Source organism: Haemaphysalis longicornis, unplaced genomic scaffold (assembly GCF_048455015.1).
Source record: "Haemaphysalis longicornis isolate Haplotype H1 unplaced genomic scaffold, Haemaphysalis longicornis Haplotype H1 scaffold_10, whole genome shotgun sequence".
NCBI lineage: Eukaryota > Metazoa > Arthropoda > Arachnida > Ixodida > Ixodidae > Haemaphysalis > Haemaphysalis longicornis.
In genome coordinates, this window is record NW_027526204.1 from 4,321,039 (window position 1) to 4,347,879 (window position 26,841).

The following is a 26,841-nucleotide window of genomic DNA, read 5'->3' on the forward strand; positions in this document are numbered from 1 at the left end:
AAGTGGAAATTTTGTTGAAGTGGACTTCGTTGTAGCGGGATTATACTGTATGCCAATGCTGCGGCAAAGTTGGACATCGAATTGATGTTTGCCCGACCCCGGAGGCCAGAGTATGTTTCGCGTGTGGAATAGCTAACCCTAACGCGGAACACAAAATTATGTGGGGGAGCGCACCCGATGGGAGACAGGGTGTGCAAAAACAAGTTCAAGGTGCCCTTCGTAGTTACGAAGCGGCGATGGGAGCGAAGGACAGGGTTAGAACAACAACAGCTGCAGAAGACAAAGCCACCAAAGACATCAGACTTCCCGCAGCTGCAGGCAAGCAAGGAGAGAAGCGAGAGTAGACGGCGCAGTACCAGCTGCGGAAAAAATGCTAGCCGACAGGAGCCCCCGCCACCGCCGCAGCACGAAAGAAAGCCGACGTGGTCGGGCGCAGTGAAGGGAGCCAAAGCAGATGAAGTGCCTAGGGGCAAACAGCAACAACAACAAAGCGAAGAAAAGCCCACGAGAAAGGAAGTCTACGACATGATCAGCGAAAGCAGCGAACGGATGCTCAAAATGATAGACGATAAGATCGACAAGCTAATAGAGGCACTGAGGTCCAACATCCAACCGATGGCTCAGACCCAAACGCAAAAAGAGGAGCAAGCCGCCCCAGAGATACCAGCACCGATGAGGAAGGAGGAAACAGCCGTCACCGAAGAAGAAGCCACCAAGAGCAACATCGAGAGCGACGACGAACACCCCACGGAACCCAGCAACAAGAAAAGGATCATCGAAAACACCAAGGAAAGAAGACTCATGGCACGTCTCGACCGCATGGACAGGGAGCGCGAACAGCTAGCAAAAACGACGAAGGAAAAGTTTAGCAAGATGGAGAAAACGCTGCAGGATCTGCAGAGCGGAATGAGGCAGATGCAAACTCAATTGCAAACATTCATGCAGAGCATGGAATGCCAAACGCAAGCGTTCATGCAAAACGTGGAGACCCAGATCAACACTAAATTGCAACAATTATAGACCCAACAACACCAAGTACAAGGACCAAGCCAGACCGAAAGACAGTAAAAGACCAGAAGCCGGACAGGGACCTCATAATCTGGCAATGGAACTGTAATGGTTACCAAAGTAAAAGAGCAAGGATAATACAACACCTAGAAGGGATAGACAGGAAACCAGACATCTTCATGCTTCAAGAAACGCACTGCATAGAAACACCACAACTACCAGGGTACAGAGCACATGCCAAAGCTGCAAAGACACTGAACGAAAACAAGACACAGGCCTATCGGCGGGGTGTGTACGTTCGTCCGCAAGGGCATCGTCTTCGTCGAGCACGGGCTGAACACCAGCAACTGGACGGACAGCTGCGCGGTGTAGGTGATCATTGGGAGGAGGATGAAGACAAGCACACTCGTCGTAAACGTGCACAGCAGTCCGAGGCACAGGAAACAAGTTTCGCACGCTCATGCAGAAAGCGCTAAGAACGATAAAGAAAGGAACGGTAGTAATCGGGGGCGACTCTAATGCACCACTCTACGATTGGGGCTACGACAAGACCACCGAAAAAGGAAGAGACTTAACGCAAGACACGACGGACGCAGGGTTAATACTGATCACGAACCGTGAGACCCCAACGAGAACAGGCACATCGGTCGCCAGAGACACCACCCCGGACCTGACGTTCGTAAGGATCGAAGGCAGAGGGGACGCGACATGGAAGAACACCAAGACCGATCTCGGCAGCGACCACATGATCAAGAGATGCGAGTCCCACTCGGAAACGACACAAGCCAAGAGAAAAAAAACAAATACACGAACTGGGAAGAGTTTCGCCGCCAGTTCCCAACTCAGCACGAGAAAATAGAGGACATAGACACGTGGGCAAAAGCGATCGTGGAAGCAACCGAGGAAGCAACGATTGAGCTAGAGACAGACGGAAATGTACACACGATGGATCGCCGACTGGCCCACCTCATCGAAGCAAAGGAAGCCTTACAAAGAAAATGGAACCAACGTACGAACAGAAAGCTCAGAAAAAAGATCGCCGAAATTAACAGAGAGATAGAAAAACACAGCAGGGAGCTCGGCAAACAACCGTGGGAACAGACATGCAGGGAGGCAGATGGACAACTCCACATGGGTAGAATGTGGAGACTGCTCCGGCACCTCCTGGACGAAACCCAAACCAAGGGGGAACAGCAGCATAAACTCAGCAAAATCATCCACAAGGCGATCGTGAAGGACGGGGAGGACGAGGTGAAGAGAAAACTCGACGCCAGATACCTCCCGGTTTCCCCGAAAGAAAAACACCCAGAATATCATGGAACGAAAACGCCGAAATAGACCGCGACATAGAAGAATGGGAGGTACGAAACGTCATGCAAGACCTCAATAGAAGATCGGCGGCGGGACCCGACCGAGTAAGCAACAAGGCACTACGAAACCTGAACGACGCAACGGTCGCGGCACTGACGGAATACTTCAACAAATGTTGGAGGGCCGCAAAGCTACCGCGCCGATGGAAGGAAGCCAAAACAATTCTAATACCGAAGCCGGGCAAACCACCCGGTGTCGAGAACCTACGACCGGTACCGCTGACATCGTGCGTAGGCAAACTGCTCGAACACGTACTCATGAACAGGTGGCAACACTACCTCCAAGAAGCAGAACAAACCCGGACTCGCTCATCGGGTTTCGGAGTAAGCTAGGGACCCAAGATGCTATGCTACAGCTCAAGAGAGAGATCGTAGACTACGACACAAACACCAACGACAACAGAGCAATACTGGGCTTGGACCTGCAGAGTGCCTTCGATAAAGTTCAGCACTCAGCGATCCTTGCCCAGGTATCGCGCCTGAATCTGGGAAAAAGATCGTACAACTACATCAGAGACTTCCTGACCGACCGCACAACCCGAATCTGCGCGGGAGACCTACAACTACCAGAGAAGACACTAGCAAGCGAGGGAACGCCGCAGGGAGCGGTAATCTCACCGCTGCTCTTTAAGGGGAGATGCTCCTCGAAAACACTTTTTCTTTAATATTATACCTAAAGTTATGAAACTTTGGTCATAGATTGAGTTTTTAATGCTGATTCCAAATATGTGCTTAGTTCTTATGTAGCTACATTAGTTTTTGTGTGAGACAGCCCTCAAGAGCAAAATATAGGGTTTTTTGTGCATATCTTTTTTCATAATAAATGTTTGTTTAGAGCAGCCTGCAATAGCTCATTTTGCTGCTTGGGTAAAGTAGTATGTCAAAAACTACTTAAAATTTATTCAAATAATTTCTATATTTGTAAAAAAAATCAGGAACACCAAAAGTATATATTTTGTGTGCTGTGAGAACATTTTAATTTTTTGCAAAAAATGTATAAGAGATATTGAAAATGCATATAGATATTGACATTCTACACACTTTGAAGAGGCTGTGTGCAAAATTTCATCCATATCTGACCATTTGAAGTACCTGAAATGTGTTGCACAACACGCAAAAAATGCTGAAAAGTACAAATGGAGAAAAATGCTTTTGAAAGTTTCAAACATCTGTATTTTTCAAAAACATGATGAAAGCACATGAAATTTCTTGCAAAAATAGAGCAATATGTCTCAAACACAGCACAGCTGTTCAGAACTCCCCTGGTCCATACGTTTGCCCCTCAGCACCCTCTCGAATGGAGTCCGTGAGACGTGCTCTCTTCACCTGGTTTCGGCGATGGGCTCGAGCTTCAGCGGTTTGGCGGACGGACATTTTCTTCATTCTCCTCTGGTCACGGGAGCTTCCCAGGACAACAAGCTCTTCCGGTGGCAGAATACCAAGCTCCTGAAGCACTTGCTCAAAGCTGCCATGCCCGCAGTTATACCACAAAACGGCGATGGCAGTTGCAGTTTCCACTACAGTCTTGGACGCAAACTTCGTCTTCGGGCATAGTAGCCAGATCTTACTGTTGAGGGACTCTGCTGCATTTTGAGTCTTCCCTTGTAAGCAGCGGGTGAGAAGCTTCTTTTCCGTGAGACGCCTGTATATAGGCAGCAGAGCCTCCCCCTGTGCCTTTGTCAGAAGCGGAGTGTGGTCTGGCGCGGGTTCTCCTAGTGCTTCCGCCCGCCGGTGCTTGCACCATGATTCAACTCCTTCGGGGCAGAATTTATGGCTATTGGCCGCACTCGTTGAACTCGAGTGAAAAAGTGATGCCCAAATGGCACGATACATTTCCTGGACATTGCCCCTGTTGCTGGTAATGGCTATGCGGTAATAGTTTTGCAACTTCTGTATTTGCCCGTCCTTCAACTTCTCGCCACGTGGAAGAGGAGTCTTGAGCTTGCGAATTGAAGTGCCCAGGCGCTTGGCCACGTGGTTGGTGCAATCTTCCTTCACGATGGACGTTTCACCGTACACTTTGGCCTCAAAGACGGCATTGAAAGCTTTACTGTCCCCATCACTCAAAAATGTAGTGAAGCGCAATGGTGTCTCATTTGAGGGGGTCCGCGTCCATATGCGCACTGCTGCCTCAGTTTCCATAGCATGAGAGGAGCAGTCAACGTTCTTCTCACAAACTGGGCCATGGTACGCCTGCCACACTTGCTCTTCGCTCCCAATGTCTTTGTGCCGGCTGCACGCAAGGCAGAAGTTTGAGAGAACTTCAAAATCGAGGCACAAGCCAGTGTCTACAGACACAGCTGTGCCAACGCCGTTATGGCTCTTGTGGCCCCGCTTTTGCCACGTACCATCAAACATCACGGCAACATCACTGCCGCCGACCATCTCTTTCGTGTGAACTCTCGCTTTCTCCATGTTTTCCCCCACGGCTTTCATGGCCGCGGTATGAACTTTCTTGCCGATTGCAATAAAGTTCTTGTGATGTAACGGCGTCGGCAAGCCAAGAATGGCACAAAAACGTGAAAGCTGTTCGTGCCCGATGCCAATCGCGCGCGCAGCCACCACCGCCTTGACGTTCACGGCAAAGCTGTCGCGGGAGCTCCCACTCCGATATTCCCGGCTTCCGCTAGCACCATTCGCAAGGTCACCAGGCACAACACGGCTCGAGGTGTGCACAGAAGAAAGTACCGATTCAGGGCACTCACTATTCGCACAATGCAACTCAAGAAACGCCGAGAGACCCTTCCGTTTTTCGACCGGTTCGTGTACCGTGAGGGTACAGGTGTGGCACGCTGGGCAAGCAGCTCCGCTTATCAGCACCGTAAGCGCACCGACATCGCATATCACAGCACTCGCAGAGTTCCGATCGCTTGCTGCTCTATCTTTCTCGAAGAGTCCAATCTTCACCTCCGAAGCGCTCACAAAGTTCAGCGCGGCGTCGATTTCGTCCGAGTGGCCGTTGTGCTGGTTAGGGCTAACCGGAGGCGTCGGGCGACTGCCTCCCGCTGTCACTTTCTGTAGAGGTTTGCGACGCCGTCCTCGGTACGGGGTCTTCGTCCGAGCCTTCCGAGCTCGGAAATCGCGCTTTTTCGGTTCGTTCATAACGAAATAACTAAAAAAACGCAGAAAAAGAGCCACAGACTTCGATCGAGTCGCCGTACACAGTCGAGGATGGATGCAGGCTTCGGTGCTTCACCGCAGCAACGTCTCCGTGTAGGCCAATGGCGGCCTCGCTAGAGCACCACGTGATTTAAATGTCCAGTAGAAATGCTCGAAACAGGCGCCAAAACGTGCCTTTTTTTATTATTTTGGGCCGAAATGCGAAACTGTCGGAGGTGCTGTGGGCTAGAGGAAGGCTTTCTCAACCTCTCCAAGCAAACAGCAATGGCGGGAGACGCCGCATTCTCGAAATGCAGACGATCGAAAGTTGCTGATTTGCGACGAAACTAGCACTTTCTCGAGCCACCGTGGCTGAATAAAATTGATTTTTTACTAACTTCTCGTTCGAATTTTGCCTTGATCTTTTGCGTAGGCGTAGCTGAATGTACAAAGATAATTTTACAGGTAAAATCTCAAAACTGAAAAATTCCGCGAAAAACGCGATTTTTCGACGCGCATCTCCCCTTAACCTAGTAATGATCGGGGTCGCCAACCGACTGCAGAGCGTTGAAGGGGTACGACATACGGTCTACGCCGACGACGTAACGCTATGGGTTACCGGCGGCAGCGATGGCCACATCGAGAGCAAACTGCAAGAAGCACTGGAAGCAGTAGAAGACCAACTGAGGGGCTCGGGACTGGTATGCTCCCCCACAAAGTCGGAGCTCCTAGTGACCCCGCCCAAGGGAGCGAGGCGCAACAAGCAGCCCACCAGAGACGGCGACAATATAACAGTGAGAACACAGGGGGGAAAAACCATTCCCCAAGTAAGCAGAATCAGAGTCCTAGGAATGCTCATCGAACGCAGCAGGGTCAACGGAGAGATGGTCTCCAAACTCGACGCCAAGACCGGCGCGGCGATGCGAGTCATAAAAAAAGTGCCGAGCAGAAGAGGTGGGATGAAGGAGGAACAACTCGAAGACTCGTTCAATCCTTCGTAGTCAGCCATGTCGCATACGTCGCCGCCTTTCACAATTGGCGGCAGTGCGAGCAAAAGAAAGTCGACGCGATGCTGCGCAAGGCATACAAGTCGGCGTTGGGGCTCCTAGGAGGCACGAGCACGCAGAAGCTCGAAGCCCTCGGACTCCACAACAGCCTGGAAGAAATAGCGGAAGCCCAGCAGACGGCGCAGTTCACAAGACTATCGGGAACCAAGACTGGCAGAGAAATACTACGACAACTAGGCGTCAGCGTCAGAGAAGATCTGCAGACGGGGGAGCAGATACCGCGGGAGACGAGCAAACGCATCGTCGTAAGCCCGATCCCATGGAACATGAACCCAACGTACAACAAAGAAAGAAGACAAGCACGGGCTAAAGCGCTGATAGCACCGTGGATGCGGCCAGCTACAAAAACATCAACGGCGTCTTCAGCGTCAGCGTGGTCGAAGCCAAGACCGGCGAGACCAGGCTGGCGGCAAGTGTGAAGACCAAGTCGCCGAACCAAGCCGAGGAAGTGGCGGTGGCACTCGCCATCGCGGACCCAAGAACAAAGACGGTGCTGTGTGATTCGCGAACGGCAGTGCGCAATTTTGCGAAGAACCGAGTGAGCGGTGCGGCCGCGCGTATTCTACGCAAGGCCGAAACCAACAGCGACAACGACGGTGTGGTAATTAAGGGGGGACGCGGCTTTCAACTTCGGAAAAATGACCAAAACATCGTTTTTTTGAAACCCACAAATTCGGCTTCTATGTTTCCTATTCTGTGCGTCTGCAAAGTTTTTACGCTGAAAAGCGTCGCAAAGTGGCATAAAAAAATACTTTTGTCAGGCGCGGTGACAAACTATCAGCGCAAAAGGGCGAAAAAACGGCAATTTTCGAAACGCTCTACCTCCGCAACGGTGCCATCGGGCGCGGCCATTTTGATATGGTTAGATCGGCCGAGCGATCGTTTTTCCGATTCCGCTCGTCTCTTTTATCTTCGTTCATTCACAAACGCACAAACTGCAGAAAAGAAACGACGCACAAACGAAGCTAGAAATAGATGCCGAAGCGCTATTGGTCCTCCGGTCGGGGCTCAGAACAACGACCCTCCTGATTGGATGTCGCGGGCGCAACGCAAGATGGCGGCCGCCTGAGCTGCGTAGCGAGCGGATTGAGTTCATTTTCGCCGCTTCGCTCAGCCGAGTTTCTGTTCAATCTGTGGTATTCAACACGGACGTTATCGCGATTGGAAAGCCAGAGATAACGAGCCAGATTACGGGAAGTTGTGTGGCTCGAAAGGAGGAGGTCATCGAACGCTTCGTGGTACGCGTGACTCTACCGTCGCCAGACCCCGGAGGGTGACGCGGTGTGCGCGCTTGCGATAGCGGTTCGTGAAGTGAACTTTTAGCCGGATTTGCGATGTTTACACGCTTAGTTATTGCTGTGTTTTGACTGTGGGCTCGCTAGCCTTGAGAAAGAAACGGTCGACGCGTAAAACGCTGCGGCGCGCACGGCATAGCCGACGCGCATTGGAGCATCACATGACTGGGCAACTGGTTACGATTGAACGCCAGTAGTTGTAATTAATGCCTGCGACGTTAGATTTAATCTTTAAAGCGACCTGACCAGCCATATCAGGTATAATCAAAGTTCGATATGTCGCGGGAAGCGTGCGCTGCGATGCGCGTGAGCCATATCGCCTTTCTTGCGCAACGTTTCCCGTGCACTTGTAATTTTCATGCAAACAGGTTTGAGTTAGTAATATAGGAATAAAAATATGCTCTCTGCGTTAAAAATGTACGTTACTGTCGCAGCATTTAACAGTGATTTTTTAGGGAAATTATTGATACCATTGCTCAGGGCATACTGGCTGTGCTGCGAGAAATATTGGATGCCTCAAATGTCAGAAGTAGTAAAAAATTATCCTCTTGCATTGAAGTTGGGAGTTACGCAGAATACTCTACCAAGCTTCAAAGTAGCTCATTTTCATCCTTGTGGTATGCAAACTTTTGGCAATGAACACCTGCACGTATGAGTACTAAGTCACTGTGCCAGGCAAGATAAAACATTAAAAAAAGCCAAAAATGTTCAAATTTAAGTAAAAAAAATGCTTAACTTGTTGCCATGGTGACAACACTGCAAAAGGAGGTTGTCCAGTGCGATACAGCCAACCAGCTAACCTACTTTGCATTGAAAGCCCATTGAAACCCATCTCCCCCTCCGTTTGGTTTGCAAAGGGGGGTATGTACTCTTCACAGAGGAGCTGAAAATGATGTTTTCTGGAAAGAGAAAGGCTGTAAAAGGCACTACAATTTCAAGGCAAGGCCTTCCAGAAGCCCCATGTTCAAAAGGACATGAAAGGCTACAACCGTGATGACTTTTGATATGTGAAACCTATGTTGCAACTTCGGAAGCCGTTTTCTCAAAACAGTTTTTTTTGCCACCTGTGTCGCTTGTACCTGGGATTTCTTCGTGACCGCTGGGTCTACTTTGATTCCGTTTCTTGCATTACATTCCTTGATGAACTGTTCAGGTCGTGACACTTTTGGTTTTCCAGATTTGTTTTTTGTGATTTTTTTAATCAAATAATCGTTCACAGTTGACATGCCTGTTGCACATTAACCTCTAAAAAAATGAAAACTAAAAAACATTGTGTTGTAAAAAAAAATTCTAAAACTGTCACGACCTCGCCCATTCATTTGGGAATGCAAAGCACTTCGAACAAGTTTTCTATCGTGTTTTATAAGCCGCTCAAGCTCGGTACAAGCGGAACAGAAAGAAAATTTCATACATAAAAAAGTTTTCAAAATATTACTTTGAAATCTTTATGGTGTTATCACAGAAGCATTTCCAGTTGCTGTGCCAATTTTCATCAAAATCCACAAAGAAATAAAAAAGTTGATTTTGAAAGCCACGTCCCCCCTTAAGTGGTTCCCCGCACATGCCGGCGAAGGGGTGGCGAGCCCGCTGGGGCTCGCCAACCACAACGAGACGGCCAACGCCGTGGCGCGAGGATTAGCCGGCCGTGCCACGGGAACGACGGTCGCCGACGAAGTGGATCGCCCCGACAAGGACACCATGACCAGTTACAGCGAGGTGATTTCATGGTATAGACTAGGAAGACGAACAATGGCCCTGCCTCACCCCGGGTTGACTAGGGAAGAGGCGGTTGTGCTCCGTCAACTACAGACAAACTCAGCGATTACCCCAGTGCTAGCCAAGCACCTGTGGCTGGAGGTTTACGTGACTGATGTGTGCAGACTGTGCGGGAAGGAGCAGGCCACGCTGGCCCACATCCTAAAAGACTGCATAAGCGCGAACAATGCCAACAATGCCGACGTTCTCCCGCCCCACATAGCGGAGGCGAAGAGATCCAACGACTACGACGTGCAACGCAAGGCCGTCCAGCAGATTCTAGCGGCGGTCGAGAGGCAGCGACCGGACGGGCCGGAGGCAGAAAGGGGGAAACTGAGTACGCTGAAGCCCACCGGGAGCGACTCTCACCACTAAGAAGACGTCCGGCCTCGTCGGCCCAAGACCCCATCCGAAGAGGGTGGGGTAGGGGTTACTGCAGAAATCTTAATAAAGTTGTTCTCTCTCTCTCTCGTCCGCCAGCAGTAATGGCGGAAAAAAGAGCGCAAGAATCCACAAACAAAACAAGATAAAAATGGCGGCTCTACGGAAAGCGGCATGGGCATGTCGGCTGCGTTCGTGCGAAATTTGGGTCCGTTTCACGTTTGCTCGCTCCGCGGGAGATGCCGCTGGTGGTTATATATTCGTTTTTTGACATTTTTATGATGAATTAGGAGCTGATAATTTCAGAGAAGCTAGTTTATGACATATACAACCCAAATACACGGTTTTCCAAAAATCACTTATTTTGCGATTTTTCCGTTTTCAAAGGCCGCGTCCCCCCTTAAGGGAGGACGCGGCTTTCAACTTCGGAAAAATGACCAAAACATCGTTTTTTTGAAACCCGCATATTCGGCTTCTATGTTTCCTATTCTATGCATCTGCAGAGTTTTTACGCTGAAAAGCGTCGCAAAGTGGCATAAAAAAATACTTTTGTCAGGCGCGGTGACAAACTATCAGCGCAAAAGGGCGAAAAAACGGCAATTTTCGGAGCGCTGTATCTCCGCAACGGCACCACCGGCCGCGGTCATTTTGATATGGTTAGATCGGCCGAGCGATCGTCTTTCCGGTTCCGCTCGTCTCTTTTATCTTCGTTCATTCACAAACGCACAAACGGCAGAAAAGAAACAACGCACAAACGAAGCTAGAAATAGATGCTGAAGCGCTATTGGTCCTCCGGTCGGGGCGCAGAACAACGACCCTCTTGATTGGATGTCACGGGCGCAACGCAAGATGGCGGCCGCCTGAGCTGCGTGGCGAGCGGTTTGAGTTCATTTTCGCCGCTTCGCTCGGCCGGGTTTCTGGTCAATCTACGGTATTCAACACGGACGTTATCGCGGTGGGAATGCCAGAGATAACGAGCCAGATTACAGGAAGTTGTGTGGCTCGAAAGGAGGAGGTCATCGAACGCTTTGTGGTGCGCGTGACTCTACCATCGCCAGACCCCGGAGGGTGACGCGGTGTGCGCGCTTCCAATAGCGGTTCGTGAAGTTAACTTTTAGTCGGGTTTGCGATGTTTACACGCTTAGTTATTGCTGTGTTTTGACTGTGGGCTCGCTAGCCTTGAGAAAGAAACGGTTGACGCGTCAAACGCGCTGGCGCGCACGGCATACCCGACGCGCATTGGAGCATCACATGACTGGGCAACCGGTTACGACTGAACGCCAGTAGTTGTAATTAATGCCTGCGACGTTAGTTTTAATATTAAAAGCGACCTGACCAGCCATATCAGGTATAATCAAAGTTCGATATGTCGCGGTAAGCGTGCGCTGCGATGCGCGCGAGCCATATCGCCTTTATTGCGCAACGTTTCCCGTGCACTTGTAATTTTCATGCAAACAGGTTTGAGTTAGTAATATAGGAATAAAAATATGTTCTCTGCATTAAAAATGTACGTTACTGTCGCAGCATTTAACAGTGATTTTTTAGGGAAATTATTGATACCATTGCTTAGGGCATACTGGCTTTGCTGCTAGAAATATTGGATGCCTTGAATGTCAAAAGTAGTAAAAAAATTTGCTCTTGCATTGAAGTTGGGAGTTATGCAGAATACTCTACCAAGCTTCAAAGTAGCTCATTTTCATCCTTGTGGTATGCAAACTTTTGGCAATGAACACCTGCACGTATGAGTACTAAGTTGCTGTGCCAGGCAGGATGATAAAACATAAAAAAAAGCCAAAAATGTTCAAATTTAAGTAAAAAAAATGCTCAACTTGTTGCCATGGTGACAACACTGCAAAAGGAGGCTTATCAGTGCGATACAGCCAACCAGCTAACCTACTTTGCATTGAAAGCCCATTGAAACCCATCTCCCCCTTCGTTTGGTCTGCAAAGTGGGGTATGTACTCTTTACGGAGGAGCTGAAAATGTTTTCTGGAAAGAAAAAGGCTGTAAAAGGCATTCCAATTTCAAGGCAAGGCCTTCCAGAAGCCCCATGTTCAAAAGGACATGAAAGGTTGCAACCGTGGCGACTTTTGATAAGTGAAACCTATGTTGCAACTTCGGAAGCCGTTTTCTCAAAACAGTTTTTTTTTTGCCACCTGTGTCGCTTGTACCAGGGATTTCTTTGTGACCGCTGGGTCAATTTTGATTCCGTTTCTTGCATTACATTCCTTGATGAACAGTTCAGGTCGTGACACTCTTGGTTTTCCAGATTTGTTTTTTGTGATTTTTTTATTCAAATAATTGTTCACAGTCACCATGCCTATTGCACATTAACCTCTAAAAAAATGAAAACTAAAAAACATTGTGATGTAAAAAAAAATATTCTAAAACTGTCACGACCTCGTCCATTCATTTGGGAATGCAAAGCACTTCGAACAAGTTTTCTATCGTGTTTTATAAGCCGCTCAAGCTCGGTACAAGCGGAACAGAAAGAAAATTTATACATAAAAAGGTTTTCAAAATATTAGTTTGAAATTTTTATGGTGTTATCACGGAAGCATTTCCAGTTGCTGTGCAATTTTCACCAAATTCCACAAATAAATAAAAAAGTTGATTTTGAAAGCCACGTCCCCCCTTAAGAAATGACACTGCCGACGTCAAAAGAACACCGAAAGGCTGTTTGGTGTTAGATAGACGAGTCAGATATCCGAGTTAGACATATGGCAGCTGATGTTAATCACCAGACAGCCAACAAGCAGCAGACGATATTTCCGATCCATTTTTGTGGGCTTGAGCGAGCAAAATGTAAGAAAAGGAGCGGTCTGCTCCCAAGAGGCAGTAGAAAGCCGGCATTGGCTGGGGCCTCAAGATACGCCTGACCACTTCCGCCAGTGGCGAGTGCTGCCTGCCTGGCACAGGCCTGTGTAGCTCAGGCAAAGCACCACTGAACAGGCAGTTTTCCAAAGACGACGGCCAGGTGTCTGCTGTGTTTGGTTTTTTTGGTCCTACTGTTGCTGCCAGCATGGCTGTGGCCTCGGCCCACTACATCCCGGCGACAGGCACTGTGGCGAGGTGCCGCAGGTGCTTGAACAGTGGCACTTTGCAGCTGCAGTTTTGCACCCATCCCGCGCTCCCCCGTGCCCACCTGTCCGGCGGCAGCCACGTTCTCGCCCAGAGACATGGCGATGGCCCGCATCATCTGGTCCTCCTCGGACATCTCCAGGTCCGAGCCGGGCAGGTCCTGCGAGGGAGCCCAAGACGCACGTCACGCCCCCCCACCGAGGCAGCGCAGCCAGAGCACTCACCGCCAGGGGCGGTCCCAGGGGGGGCGAGCCGCCTGCGGGAGCCCCCGCGGCGGCGGCCGGCGGGGGCAGCAGGGGTGCCGGGTGGCTGAGCAGGTAGTCGGTGGCCTGCTCCAGAGAGGCCGAGTGCACCAGGGCCTCGGTGGCCAGCTCCCGGCAGAAGCCCATGTCCATCAGCTGCTGCAGGTGGTCCTGGTTGACCTCCTCGTGCGAGGGCGCCGCCAGGGGCCCCCGGGCCCCGCTGCGCCCCGAGCCCTGCAGCAGCAGAGGGCTGTCTGCCGCCGCCGCCGCCGCCGTCGCCGCCACGCCGCCGCCCGCGGCCCCGGCCGCCGCCGCCTCCTTCTCCTTGGCCAGCTTCTCCTGCAAGTGGCGGCCGAGCGGTGAGCGTGCGCGCGGCACCCACGCAGCAGCGTGCAGCACCCACCCTGACGAGGGCCTCCCCGCGCAGCAGGTGGCACAGGATGGCCAGCATGGACTCGGACATGCGGTCGCCGTAGACGCGCAGGGGCCGCCGGTCCCAGAGCTGCATGACCGCCTCGAAGGCCCGCCGCTGGGTGTGCACCAGGTAGAGGACCGGGCTGAAGGCCGGCACCCCGGGCGAGGGCAGCGTGTGCGGGGACTCGAGCACCATGCGCGGGTTCACCATCTTCTCAAGCAGCATGAGCCAGGCGTCCAGGAACTCGCCCGTGCCCTCGGGCAGCTCGGGGCTCTCCAGGCCCTCGGCCAGGGGCACCTGGCCCCCGCACGTCAGCGCCCACCGGAAAGTCCTGCCGCCACGGGGGAGAAAGTCAGCGCCCCTGCCCTGCCCCCCCACCCCACCGGGAGGGACACTACTCACTCAAAGAAGGCGTCCTGTCCCCCGGAGGAGAGGAAGCGCTGCAGCATCAGGTGGTACGGGTACTTGCGCTCGTCAAACAGCATCGGCGACGTGAAGCCCACCGAGCAGATGTAGAAGGTCAGCCTGCAGGAACACCGGCCCCTCTTCAACCCTTTCGCGCAAACTGTACCGAGTCAAGATTGAGCGCAACCCCGACTTGGTTTCTCTGCATGCATGGAGCTTGTTTCCCCCTCTTCTGCCTTTGTGACACTCCCAAGCTGCGTACTCATGCTCCCCCCTTTCTGGCTATACTGAACAGGCTCTGGACAATGGGACCATTGGCATACTCGGCTGTTTATCGTCCATTTTGCATCTCGCTCTTTCGCCTCCTACTAGCAGACAGGGTGCTTGGATTGCGACACTTCTGTTCCCCTGAAAGTTGCCTAGCAGCTCCCTTGCGTCTCCTTCCTCCCTTTTTCACGATACCATCGCCACCGTCATCAGCGGACTGGACTGGCACGTGAGCAGTTCCACGCGACCCAAATCAATGTGGGAAGCCGCATCCGCTCCACGCCTGCTTCGTGGAAACTAATGCGGACGCCGATGCCAGCCTGCACCAGTGCTCGCGTGCAGGGCACTGCGACAGTACTGCACAATCTGCAGAAGACTGCGGCGGGGCTGTGCCGCAGTGCTGGGTGGAGCCAAAGCGCTCACCTGAACTTGGGCATGGGGGAGGTGAGGGGCGGCTCCCAGGACAGGCCGTTGGCCAGGAGCCGTGTGAGGGCCGAGGCCACTGCCCGTGCGGACGGGGACGGTGCCGTGGGGGAGGGCGGCACCTGCTGGCCCCGCCGCTGGCGCATGGGCGAGCCCACGCACAGCTGGGGGGCAGCACACACTGAGCAAGCACGCTCCGGCAAAAGGGGCGCCGGGGGACTCACCTTGACGAGCAGGCCAAAGAGCTCGGCGAGCGCCCGGCCCAGCCGGGAGGCCCCCGTGAGCAGGGGCTTGATCTGCTTGACGGCCGCCTGCGAGCGGGCCTTGCCCCCCTTGCCCCCCTCCAGCGAGGTGGCCGAGGGGCAGGGGCTGTCCACTGGCACCAGGTCCACCTCCATGCCATTCGACGGCAGGGGCGGCGAGGGAGAGTCCTCCAGGGACGCCGCCGACACCGCCGCTCCCTCGGGCAGGTTCTGCACAGGCGGCACGCACAACTCACACCGCCTGCCCTCAACCGTGCCGCCCCCTTCGACAGCTCCTGAATGCCACTGCGAGGCCCATCAAGGGGGACCCTGCTGCGACCCTTTTGGATGCACCCCAGCCCCTCCTTCCAATGGCTTGCTACTGCACTGCTCTTTATCTGGCCTTGCGGTGCCCAGGCCTACCTGGAGGGTGCCCTGCAGCCGCTGCAGCTGCTGCCGCCCGAAGGGGCAGCCGGGGGGCAGGGCCGAGTCGTTGCACAGGGCCAGCAGCACAGTGCTCTCCCAGACGAGCGATGTGTACAGCCGGGACAGGCCCCGCAGCACGCTCAGGCCCAGCTCCGAGCCCCAGTGGCTCATCGAGATGGAGCGGATCTCGCTCTGCGCCAGGGGATTGATTGGTGCCACGCTTGTGAAAACACCGACGGCCTTCCCAGTGCCTCCAGGAACAAGGCTTACCTGGCCAGTGCGGCAGACGTGGACGAACATGACGATGTAGGCATGGGTGGCAGCCATGGCGTGCAGCAGGGGCGACTGCTGCTGCGTGGTGGCCGCCGCCGCGGTGGGCGGGGACCCCACTGCGGGGGCCCCGCCCTCCCCACCCTCGGTGGTGGCAGGGGCGGAGGCGGCGGCCGTGGTGGCCGAGGCCTGCAGGGCCCCCAGCAGCTCTTCGAGCAGCACCGATCCTCCGGGGGGGTCCAGGGGCCGGTGCAGGGGCTCCAGGCTGGACAGCACCGCCCCCAGGTGGCTCAGCCCCTGCTGCAGCACCTGGGCCTCGTGTGCAAGGTTCTGCAACACACGGGGGCACACACGGCCCGTGAAAAGAGGCTTTCACTGGCACTTGCTCGGCCAACAAATGCCAGCCGCACAAATGTGTGACGACTGCTCCTGGCCACCAAGATGTGCAGCATGCTCTTGCCTAAACGGAAGACACGGGTCGGAAAATCGAGACTTTTTGAGAAAAAAAATTACTGTGTGGCACCTTCATGTTTGGTCTGTAAACTTTTATTTCTGAAAAGAGCAGGTCGAAATTCGCACGACAAATTGGGTAAAAATGTTCGCAAGTGGACAGCGGCGGCGCAAGAAATAGCCAAAAGTCGCCAAAAGTGCGCCCTGCTCGTGGGCGATCAAACGCACGAGCGGTGCCGGCCATCTTTTCCGTTTCCTACCAGCCTTAGTCTCGTATTTCCGCACAAAATAAAAGAAAAACAAGGAAAAGAACGCGTATGTCGAGCGTTTTGAAACACGCGGCCGCCATTGGACGGCACCTGACCAATCCAATGGCCACACGTGTCCGCGAGTAGTACTGTTCGATCATTTTGCGAAGATTTTTGCGGGATGGCCAGCACGAAAAAGCATGATTTTGAGGCCCGGAAGTATCCAACTATACACAAGTACCGAGGAAGACGGCCAAGTGCGCTTCAGAAAGCGATCGGGACGGCCGCCGTCCCTGACGCTCCCCCGGCCGCTAGGCCTAACGCAGCCGCCGATCAATGCGACCGTGGTTGTGATATCAACTCTGATGTGGAATTCGTGCCGTGAACGGCCAAATTACAGTGATGGAGGGTTCTAACGACTTGCTATGCTTTGTACAAAAGGTTCTCTTCACTGTGACGCAGTTTCGTGCGGTGACAAATTTCCGTGAACACAAATGTCTCAAACTTTCAAACTCAATTTTCTCATTTTTGAAGTTTCGGTAACTTTCCTGTTTTGTGGAACATTTCTTGGAAACTTACAATTGATCTACGAATACGAAATTCGGCACACGCATAGTTGAAGATATGTAGAGTGCAGTTATCCATTTGAAATTAAGATATTTCCCAAAATAAAATAGGAAAGCGCCAGGTTATAGGGACCAGGCGACCGTTGTATGGCACCACTGTCGCTCCAGCGAACAGCGCCGCCCGTGGCGAACCGCTCGTCAGTGGAATGGCGGTGGCGGTCAGCGCAGCGTAACTTTGCGTGGCTTTCTGTCGTTTTTCTGCGGTGCGGCTTGCAAAGCGTACGTAACCCCACGTGCATTTTTCAGATCGGTATATCTTGAGCGTGTATATGACGTTTACGAGGCATCCCATGTGTGTGATTTACGCCCATACTCAGTATTTACAAATAGCAGACGACGCTCAATGCGCCAAGCTGCAAGTCAAGCTGGAAGTGAAAGTTCGTTGCTTCGTGCAATTTTTTATGCCTGCATGCAGTTTCGCGTATCGAGGAGTATACTGCAGCTAAATGCTCCCACAAGGTCGGTGTGTGCACGATCTAGGAATGCTGCGGCGCTGGCCTTGGGCAGTTGATGACGAAACGGCGTCGACGTCGTGCACAAGCGAAAGACAAAGTTGGGCTGTGTCTTCTAAGATTTACTTCAAAACAGAAATTGTGATGGACGACGCTTCCGTAACTTCATTACCTACGGCTGAAATGTGTTTAATTTCACAGAAATGCTCTTACTACAGTCATTGAGAATCGTTGATAGAATAAATACCGCATGATAATGGAACGTTATTGCTTGTCGTGGGGAAGAATTGCTTTACAAGAATTGCAATGGTCGCTGGCTAATTGGTAAATGGTTTTCCAAAACCCAATTCCTGAGTGGCTGAAGGACGCAAGACAGGAGTGTGCCGAACTTGTACTCAGCTTCACAACTGAATGCTGCGATCGGTTTACAAACTGCCACCTACGCTTGAAAAATCATGCACACCTTCGTCTAACGACAAAGAGGGTTATCGTATGGGTTTCCTTGGTTGCCTTCTGGATTTAAACTTTGACTAGTTGAGCGTCGAATTTGACCAGCACGCAGTTTGATCTTTTGATCGCAGCATCTTTGACTTTGACCATTTCCCATTCGATTTCGCAGGAAGAAAGCTTTGCGTTCAACCATCATAATCATTAGACGGAGGGCTACATGATTTTGCTGTTTAATTTTGAACTTCCATGCACCCCTCTCCAAATCTAAACTTTTTCCAGCGTGTCGGAAATGTGTCTGTGCTGGAGGACTCGGGCTGAATCACCCATATTTGAGGCAACTAATCGCGCGTTTTTGGTGTCTTCACCAGGCATTGTACGATTTTTAAGGTACTCTGTAAAGAATACTTAAGCATTAAAAAACACCGGCTGACGTTAACGCTGCCACATTTTTAACTATCGGTGCCAGCCTTTATTCTACGCAGGTGGTAAAACGGGAGGGGAGGAGGGATGGTGGATGGTTTGTAGCTTGGGCTGTTGAGTTGGTGAATAACTTTGGCTCTTGAAAAAATGACCACCACAAATGTGGGATTTCCACTTCGGCTTTCAGGCTCCCATGCTGTCACAGTGTCGCTCACCAAAAACGAAGGCACAAAGCTCACGGTTACAGAAAGTGTAAACTACCGCAACACTTCTACGGCTACACGGTAATCCGTCTCGTATGCAGGTGCCTTTCTATTTAAAGCACACGTATCTAGGTATCCCAGCGGTAAGGCTGCCGCGGAATCTGTAGTAATTGAAAGCAGTGAAGATATTTTAAAGTGGTAGAAATGAATAATAATATTGCTAATAGTTTTATTCCTACTCAGATCGCGCGGGCCAGGCGCAGAGCGCTGCAAAAAGCGCTCGTGTCAATGTAGCCCATTCCCAACCTTACAAGCATTCAATAAGTTTGCGTAGCCGTTAGTGCATTTAAGAAGAAAATAATACTACTAATAGTAGTTTTATTCGTACTCAGAACGGGTGTAGCCAAGCGCAGATCGCTGCAAAAAGCGCTCATGCCGTTGCAGCCGATACCCAACTTTAGAAGCGTCCGACAAGTTTACGTAGTCATCACTGCATCTAAGAACCCAACACATCTGTCTAGACTTTGTTTCACCGCACATATACGCTCACAACACCACCAAAACATTCAAAGCACCGAAGTAAACACGACAAAAACAACGGGAGGCTGTGTAGTCCAATGCACCGGCTCATTCCACTGACGAGGGGAGCGCCGAGTGGTGGCGCCACCCGTCCAGCTGCCTGGTCCCTATTGTTCCAGGGTATTGCGAAAAAAATTAGCTGTACTTTCGTAATTTTTTTTATATATTTCCAGTTCTTTCACGCAGTTTTTACCTAGATAACTGCACTCTGTGGTATCCAAAGGATTAAACGAGCTACAGCAAGATGCCTTTCAGGAATATTTGCTATATGTAAAAGTTTCCACAGAAATTAGCACAATTTGCTGTTGTGTATGAAATAACTCAAGAACTATTACAGCCACACAAAAACTAATGGCATATTTGAAATCTGCATCAGAAGATCTATTGCTGTCTGAATTTTCAAACTTGTAGGGCAAATAATAAAAAGTTGTTACGAGGAGCATGTCTTCTTAATGGGAGACGCGGGTCGAAAAATCAACTTTTGCTCGGAATATCTCACTTTCACGTATTTGTTTGTACAGTGGAATCTCGGCGATACGAATTCGGTTGACACGAATTTTGTTGTGATAGGAATTTTCAAAATTCCCCGGCCTGTGGCTGTTGTTGATCTGTGTTGGCTAGCGCTTTTCGCCTCAGGGAGGTTCCCACAATCGCACACCAACATGACCAGCGATGAAGATGACTGCAGCAGCAGCCACGATGGGCTGCCCACGATGGCAGAAACGCCCCCGGCGCTCAACTTGCCAAGGCGCAGTGGCGGGTAAAAACATTTGCGAAATCACTTGTGCACAATTTTACGCTTGCCAGAAGTCGATTACTGAAGATCTTAGTAGACGGATACAAGACAATTTTTCTCCCGCACATAATTGCATGTTTCATTTTGTGTGTGTTTCGTCAAAACTGTTTCTTACACTGTGTCATAAGCAGGCAACACGTGACCCTTCACAGAAAAAGAACTCTCCATGCCATTCCCAGCCTCCCCCCAGCCCTGCCCACCAGGATGGACTTGCAGACGGAGGCGACCGCCTGGCAGGCGGGCGAGACGGGGAAGTCGACGGGCAGGTTGGGCAGGCCCAGGATGCTCATGAGGGGCACGAGGCCCTTCTGCTGCACGAACTCGCGGCAGTGGTCGTCAGTGGAGTTGTTGCTCAGGATGGCGTCCACGAAGCGCATCACGTTCAGGATGTAGTCCACCAGGGGCACGGGCGTGCGCGCCTCCGAGGCCGCCCCCGGGGCCCCCGAGGCCCCCGCCTTGCCCTCGTCCGCCGCCTTGGGCGTCGAGGGCACCGTCGGGGCCGGGTCCACGTCCTCCTCCTCCTCCTCCTCGTCCGACGAGCCCGCGTCGTTGGCCAGCCCCGAGCCCCGGCCCCCCGCACCCACGCCGGCGCCCCCGGGAGTGGCCGAGGCCTGCGAGCCGCTGCCCGGCACGCCCCCGGCCGCCTCGCTCTTGGCCGCCGGCCGGGAGCACACAAAGGCCGGGTTGCGGCCCACCGAGCACAGCTCCTCCAGCAGCTGCGGCGGGGAGAGAGGGTTCAACGCAACTCAGCAGCGGAGGCAGCGCGCCCAGCCCACCTTGATGATGGCCGCCGTGGCGTCCACCCGGAGGCTCGGCTGGTGCCGCATGAGCTCGTCCATGGCGTTGCCCAGGTTGGAGGCCGTGTCGCCCATCGGGTCCGAGGAACGCCGCCGACGCATGGCCGCCAGGTAGTCGGGCGACAGCAGCACCTGGGGGGGCAGGGCACGCCAGGCGCCCACACTGAGACGAGCATGCAGGGCGAGGCAGACAGCTTCGCACGCATTTTTCACCACCACCCAAAGCAGCCTGCACATCCCTCAAGTGCTAACACACACTCACGCCCTCAGCAGTACACTGTAAATTTTGTTGGGGAAATTTGCTCCCTCAGCGGCCTGTCTACACAGGTCTGCCAATCGAATATCAAACCAGACTTCTGCTTGAAGCAAAAAAATGAATGCACACAAGCCCTGTCACTCTTCCCCCCAATATTGCCGGCAAACACAGCGATTCACCTCGCTTTGTACCACAAAGGCACCTCTTGTGGGGAGCGCCCTGCCCCCTCTCCCACTTCGGCTGACACTGGGGGGCAACAGCTTGTTTCGGGTCTCGGTTCTCGTTTCCCCCGCGACGCCTCCAAGGGCACGCACGTAGCTCCGGGAGGAGGCTGAAAGCGGGGGCCGAGCCTCTTTCGACCGGACGACCTGCTGGGGACCCCTCTGCTCTAACACCGGAACCTCCATTCGCCCCTGCGACCTTCACAGGGCGAGCCAAACACTTCCCTTGCGAGAACGCTGCAGTACCATCCTTCCTGCTGTGGCTGCTGCTCTGTTTGCAACTTTGCGCCCAACCTTGCCCATGGCAGGTCGGCAGTCGCGTCAGAGCCGCCAGGTTTTACGGCGAGACGTTTGCGTATACGCTAGCAGGTGAAGTTCGCCTCACAGGCTAGCCTGACAAAGGGAACCCCACACTCTATGCCGCAGCTGGTGCTCGAGTTTACGGCGCCACCATAGTCTCGTTAATTTTCCTAACCCCTTCATGACCGTGCCTATTCCAAATAGTCCAATTTGCCTGATAACTTGCAAGCTTCTTTTCATAGTCTTCCAGGCATTTGTAAAACAAGTAAAGCTAACCAGGATTAGCTCAGAAAATTCCCCTTGAAAAGCATTTTTGCAACAAAATTAGGATTTTTGACACGCATTTGCACCGCCACAGTGTGGAAATGAGGCATGGTCATCGCACGCCAATGCTACGAAAGAAGAGGGCGGGCCGCTCGTAATTACTCTACATCAATGTTTGGTTTCTGTTGTCAGGGCACCAATGGTCAATCAGAAGCTATTCAATCGTCAGGTTTGCACTCCGACAGTAATTACCCATAAAATCAGCCGAAGATATCAAGCAGTGCCTGTATGCGAAGTTATTTTATGATTTTAGGCAGTTTTATTGCCTTTGCACACATTCCAGGTCGTGTTCTAATCCCCATAGGACCATTCACAAACAGTCTACAACAACTTCAAGCCTATCAGCCACAGCAACGGCCAGTCTTATTGAAACTGAATTCCTTTTTGCACTAACGCAGTGGAATGCAAATATTGCAAAATGTCAAAATATGGGCAACATGTCTGCAATGTAAGTCACACTACAGGGGACAGGAAGAAATCTCTGCGTTGCTTTAGAACGCATGCAGGTTGTGTTCAAACATGCTGCCGCATCCGAAACATTCGCATTTGCACTACGAAGAGAAGGGCTGCAATCTGAGGAGGCCTGCCACTTGTGCTCTGCTTGGGGCTACAATGGCTGATGGCACCTGAAAGGGGGCAAGAGAGACTGACCACGCTGGCCAGCCACTGCACACACTGACAGACACCGGTACTCTAAATTGTGCATCAGCGGTTCACTGGAAATTATAAAGCCCTTCCAGTGGCCTGCGCACGATTCCTACCAGAGCTTCGCATAAATGAACCTAATGAACATTGCAGCACTCTCTCGAGAAAAGCCCGATAACAAGCATGCTTGCCAGTGTCGGCAAATGCCAAGGTCAGCTTCAATCATGCATCTGGAGCTGGCAACCCTGGAGCCAGGCACCGGAAAGGCTGTTGCGACTCTTGCATGTGCAGCCTAGCCGTGGGGTGCTCGTAGCCATTACGAAGCGGAACAGCAGAATACAGACAGCGACAGTGTGCGAGTGCAGCGCCTGTTGCCCCTCCTTTTGCCTCTCAGAAGGGTGAACCAAGTGGCCCAGCCTCGGAGGAAGTGAGCTCGTAACATGCAGCCACCAACAATGCAGACTCACCTTGAAGAGGCGCTCAAACGGCCGGCAGGCCACGAACGCCTGCAGCCCGCGTGCATTGAGGCAGAGGGCACTGAACACATTGGGCAGGGACGCCAGAACCTCCCTCGTGGCCGGCACCTGCGAGGCGGGGGAGAGCGCCACTCTGCAGGCCTGCCAGGCACCACCTCCTTCCCTTCAGATGCTCACAACACGGCCAAACGGAATGCACACCCATGTACAGGGGTGAGACAGCCCAAAGAGATTTGGGAGCAGTTTTCGGAGCAGCAAAATTTGGATTTTGGAGCAGAAGAAGCTTGATTTGGAGCAGGTAGGGACATTAAATTCATCGTCTTGTGAGCTTAAAAAATCACAATTTCAGCAATTTGAAGGGTCAAGTACACATTCCAATCAGTTTTGAATACACGTACACTGAAACAGCCTTACGCGAAAGAATTTTTAAAGAGTATCACAAAGTTCTAACTGCACTACCTTTTTCCTAACTGGTGAGATTGTGTTGTGGCTGTACGCAACACTGACAACAAAACTGCCGTTAACATTATCAAATTTAAGGGCTCTGCAATTGCGGCGTGTTTTTTTACCGTTTCAATGCTAAAAGTATTATTTTTGTAATCCCAGGCTGCGTTGTACGAACGAGTGTAGTCACGGCAACAGTTGAGCAACTTCGAGCTAACGGTCGCATGCCTACCCGTTGCAGTCCGTGGGGCGCACGTCCACCCGGTGATCATTTGAGTAGCGTTACTGTTTAGCCACCTAGCTAGTTTTGGGCATTAAATTTCACTTCCCATACATCAAGTGTTATTAGTCGCGTGCTATGGCAACCATGCAGTCCTGCAGCTATTGGGCGCTGCCTGGACAGGTCGCGGCGCCGCAGCGCCGCCCGCAACTTTCGTGCCAACTGTTCCCTCTCGGGCCGAGGCTCGCGATCGCGCTTCGAAGCATAGCAACACCTCAGCATTTTATAACACCACAACGAGCCAAAAAGTTCAATTCATGAACCCGATTATAGACGCACGCACCGCGTTTCGCACTCAAGGACAAACCACGCCGAAGTCGTAGGCCCCACATTTCAAAACTTTTTTTTACGAGCCGCGCAACATCTCGTAATGTCGCACCAATCTCAAACCATATTCCTGCGTTAACGTCACTGTTCAGAGCCACAATTGATAGAATGAATAGACTGGAACCCAGGTGATAGTGTAAAATAAACCAGGGAAAATATCGGCGATGCGCAATGAGCACGCGTGAAGTAGGCAGTAGCAGGCAGATCAGGCAGCGGCCATGTTTGTAGCCACAGCGATGCCTAATCGGGAAGGCCATTTCAGCGAACCCGGACAGAAAGCCAATCGTGTTTTAGAAGCTATCGTTAGCTTCATTTCTTCAGTCTTTCTATTTTTGCCTTTTCTGTGTTTGCAATTGACCGCCAATAAAAGCGGTCACTGGGATGCGGGAGGCTTTTGTCCCCACCGGAACTGGCATGAGCATCAAAATCCGTGCCTTTCAGGCTCTTTTGGAGCAGTTTGGCGCAATTTTCGCCATTTTCGTGCTTTTGGAGCAGCTTGGCGCAGGAAAATGGAATTGTATCAAAAAGGCGCAATATGTGCAGCTGTCTCACCCCTGCATGTAGCACTAGTACGCCACTGGTGGTAGCGCAAGCCACGGTGTAAGATGCACTTTGAGGTGTGCACGCAGCAGCCCAAAAATATGTCAAATAGAGCTGGTGGAGTTCCACTGAAAGGACATCTGGCAGCAGAACTCCCAACTAAGCTTTGCAGCGTCCTACACTTTAAGTGGCTCGACCAACGACTGTCCGAAGCAAGGTGGTTCGCAGGCACCAGCGGCATGCGCGCAAAACAACATTGTTTGTGCGAGCTCACCACAATGCAATCGTAACGCGTAATTTATTGCATTGTTTAAACAGCTGCGAGAGTTCAGGCATCACAAGTTCATCAAGACGCCCGCACAGCTCCTCTGAACATTATACACCGGCAGTGACTGTGACAACATCGCTTCGTCTCCGCTGCTTCGTGCATGAACTTAGTTGTGCAACGTCATTTACGACGAAGAAACATCAGCGTGCTCGCCGCTAGTTTAATCTATTCGAGCAGCAGATGCTTTCTTTTTTGCCGCTGCTTGTACCGAGTAGCTGGGGAGCCGTAGCTAACAGTAAAGTTGACAGTGCGTTGTCTGCTAGCGCACACCCCTCCGACACTCAGCAGCGCTTCCCCTCCAAGCTCCTAAAAGTACCCTTTTGCGCAACTGCACTGGGAGAAATGCTGTCTCCAAGTAGCACCATTTTCTGCTGGCGATGGCAGCAAAGCACGCATGCATTCGCTTAGGATCGCAGGAAATGTTTTCTCGCGAGCCGTTGCAGTACGAACTCAATAAGCCAATAGGCCACATCAAGTCCCACAAAGGGGACGTGCCAGCCATGCACAAGGCTGTGATGGCCACGTACTACCACGTGACATCCAAGGATGTCGTGTCAAACCACGGCCTCTGCCCCACTGGTGCCGACTCGTGGTGCCGCCAGAACGCCCCCAAGCACCGCTACAACCTGCCCCCGCCCCCCATGTCTGCGAGGCCTTGCTTCCTGTGCACGAATGGCTGGCAGACCACAGGCTGCTTGAGCGGTGCCAGCACAGCAAGACGCAAAACAGCCACGAGAATCTTCACTCGGTGATCTGGTCGCTCCACGCATCGCTTCACAGTGTGGAAGCTGCGCTCGCGGAGGCTGTGATGCGGTTCAATGCCAGAAGCCAGTTGGCATCGTCAAAGATCCTGCAGGAGCTCAACATGACCGTTGGCGCACTGAGCAGCACACGCATGGCCGAAAAGGACCGCCGGCGGACCAACGACTCTTCCCGCAGGCGGACATCCGCAGAAAATGTGCAGCGGACCCTCAAGAAAAGGCACCTGGGTGGTGCCAGATGACTATGACTGAGTGAAGATGACTATGCTGCGGGGGCCTACTACTTGTTTCGTGTAAAAAACGTACTCCCCCTTCTACTGTTTGCATTAAACACAGCACTGCTATGTTTTCTGCCATTTTCTCAAAATGCATATTTTTGACGTATAGGAACTTCTCGAGAGGAACTTCTCGATTATCATTCTAGCTGCACGTAGTGCCGCTAGAATGATGATTTCTTTCAGCAGGAAGCTGAATGTGTAAACCATGCGATATGGGAAGCAGATTTTGCATTTTGTGTTGAAGTAATTGTTTAATTAGCGTTATTTTTAATTAGTTAGCAGCAGTACTTCGAACCTAAAAGTAAGAATTGATGGAAACTTGTATCTGATTATAAAACAAAAAAAATGTTTCCCATATTACCTTCTGCACAACTTCTAGTATCCATTCATGCCTTGCTTGTAATTTTTTATTGATTAGTTTTTTCTGCCATTGTCCTCAAGAACAATCAAGAAAGATTTCTAATTATCTCGAAAACTAAACGTGTGACATCAAAACTAATTAGATACTTAAAATCAGCTAAAAAAAACTGAACAAGCCCATACGGTTTAATGAAGATTGGTAGGAAAAAAAAAAAAAAAGTTTCAAAGACCAGTGTGCCCCCTTTAGCAATTACGCCTAATGAGCCCTAAAGAAACCAATTTCTCCACATGGCAGCTGTCTAATGAGCACGGGTGAAACGAAGACCACGTTCAAAGAGAGCAATTTATTGCCACCAGCACTCGATGTTCAAGCCGTAGTGAAGAAGTGTAAGCAGTGCTTGCCGTTTCTTGACCAGGGTGGGCTTTACGTGATGCTCGTATGCTGACAGCGCTAACAAGGCTTGCTTTTAAAGGGACCGACAACCGATTTTTGTCGAGTGTATATTCTCTATCCAAAATGAAAGGGCATCACTG

The 26,841-nt window shown here is 51.8% G+C and overlaps 2 protein-coding genes across 7 annotated transcripts in view; both read right to left on the reverse strand.

Moving 5' to 3' along the window:
• Positions 1-26,841, reverse strand: part of Huwe1 (HECT, UBA and WWE domain containing E3 ubiquitin protein ligase 1) — a 231,872-nt gene that overhangs the window by 140,680 nt on the left and 64,351 nt on the right. For all 6 annotated transcript variants that reach the window (XM_077688793.1, XM_077688795.1, XM_077688794.1 and 3 more), the window contains exons 22-32: positions 22,981-23,097; positions 20,747-20,899; positions 20,171-20,686; positions 15,747-16,076; positions 15,474-15,668; positions 15,033-15,281; positions 14,809-14,972; positions 14,116-14,238; positions 13,702-14,044; positions 13,281-13,637; positions 13,121-13,216 (exon numbers count right to left, since the gene is read on the reverse strand). In XM_077688793.1, the coding sequence (XP_077544919.1) occupies positions 13,121-13,216; positions 13,281-13,637; positions 13,702-14,044; positions 14,116-14,238; positions 14,809-14,972; positions 15,033-15,281; positions 15,474-15,668; positions 15,747-16,076; positions 20,171-20,686; positions 20,747-20,899; positions 22,981-23,097 (2,643 nt within the window). The remainder of the gene's footprint in view (positions 1-13,120; positions 13,217-13,280; positions 13,638-13,701; positions 14,045-14,115; positions 14,239-14,808; positions 14,973-15,032; positions 15,282-15,473; positions 15,669-15,746; positions 16,077-20,170; positions 20,687-20,746; positions 20,900-22,980; positions 23,098-26,841) is intronic.
• Positions 3,363-5,798, reverse strand: LOC144158137 (uncharacterized). Its single transcript, XM_077688797.1, has one exon. It carries the CDS (start codon positions 5,478-5,480, stop codon positions 3,630-3,632), a length of 1,851 nt encoding a protein of 616 aa, XP_077544923.1. The 5' UTR covers positions 5,481-5,798; the 3' UTR covers positions 3,363-3,629.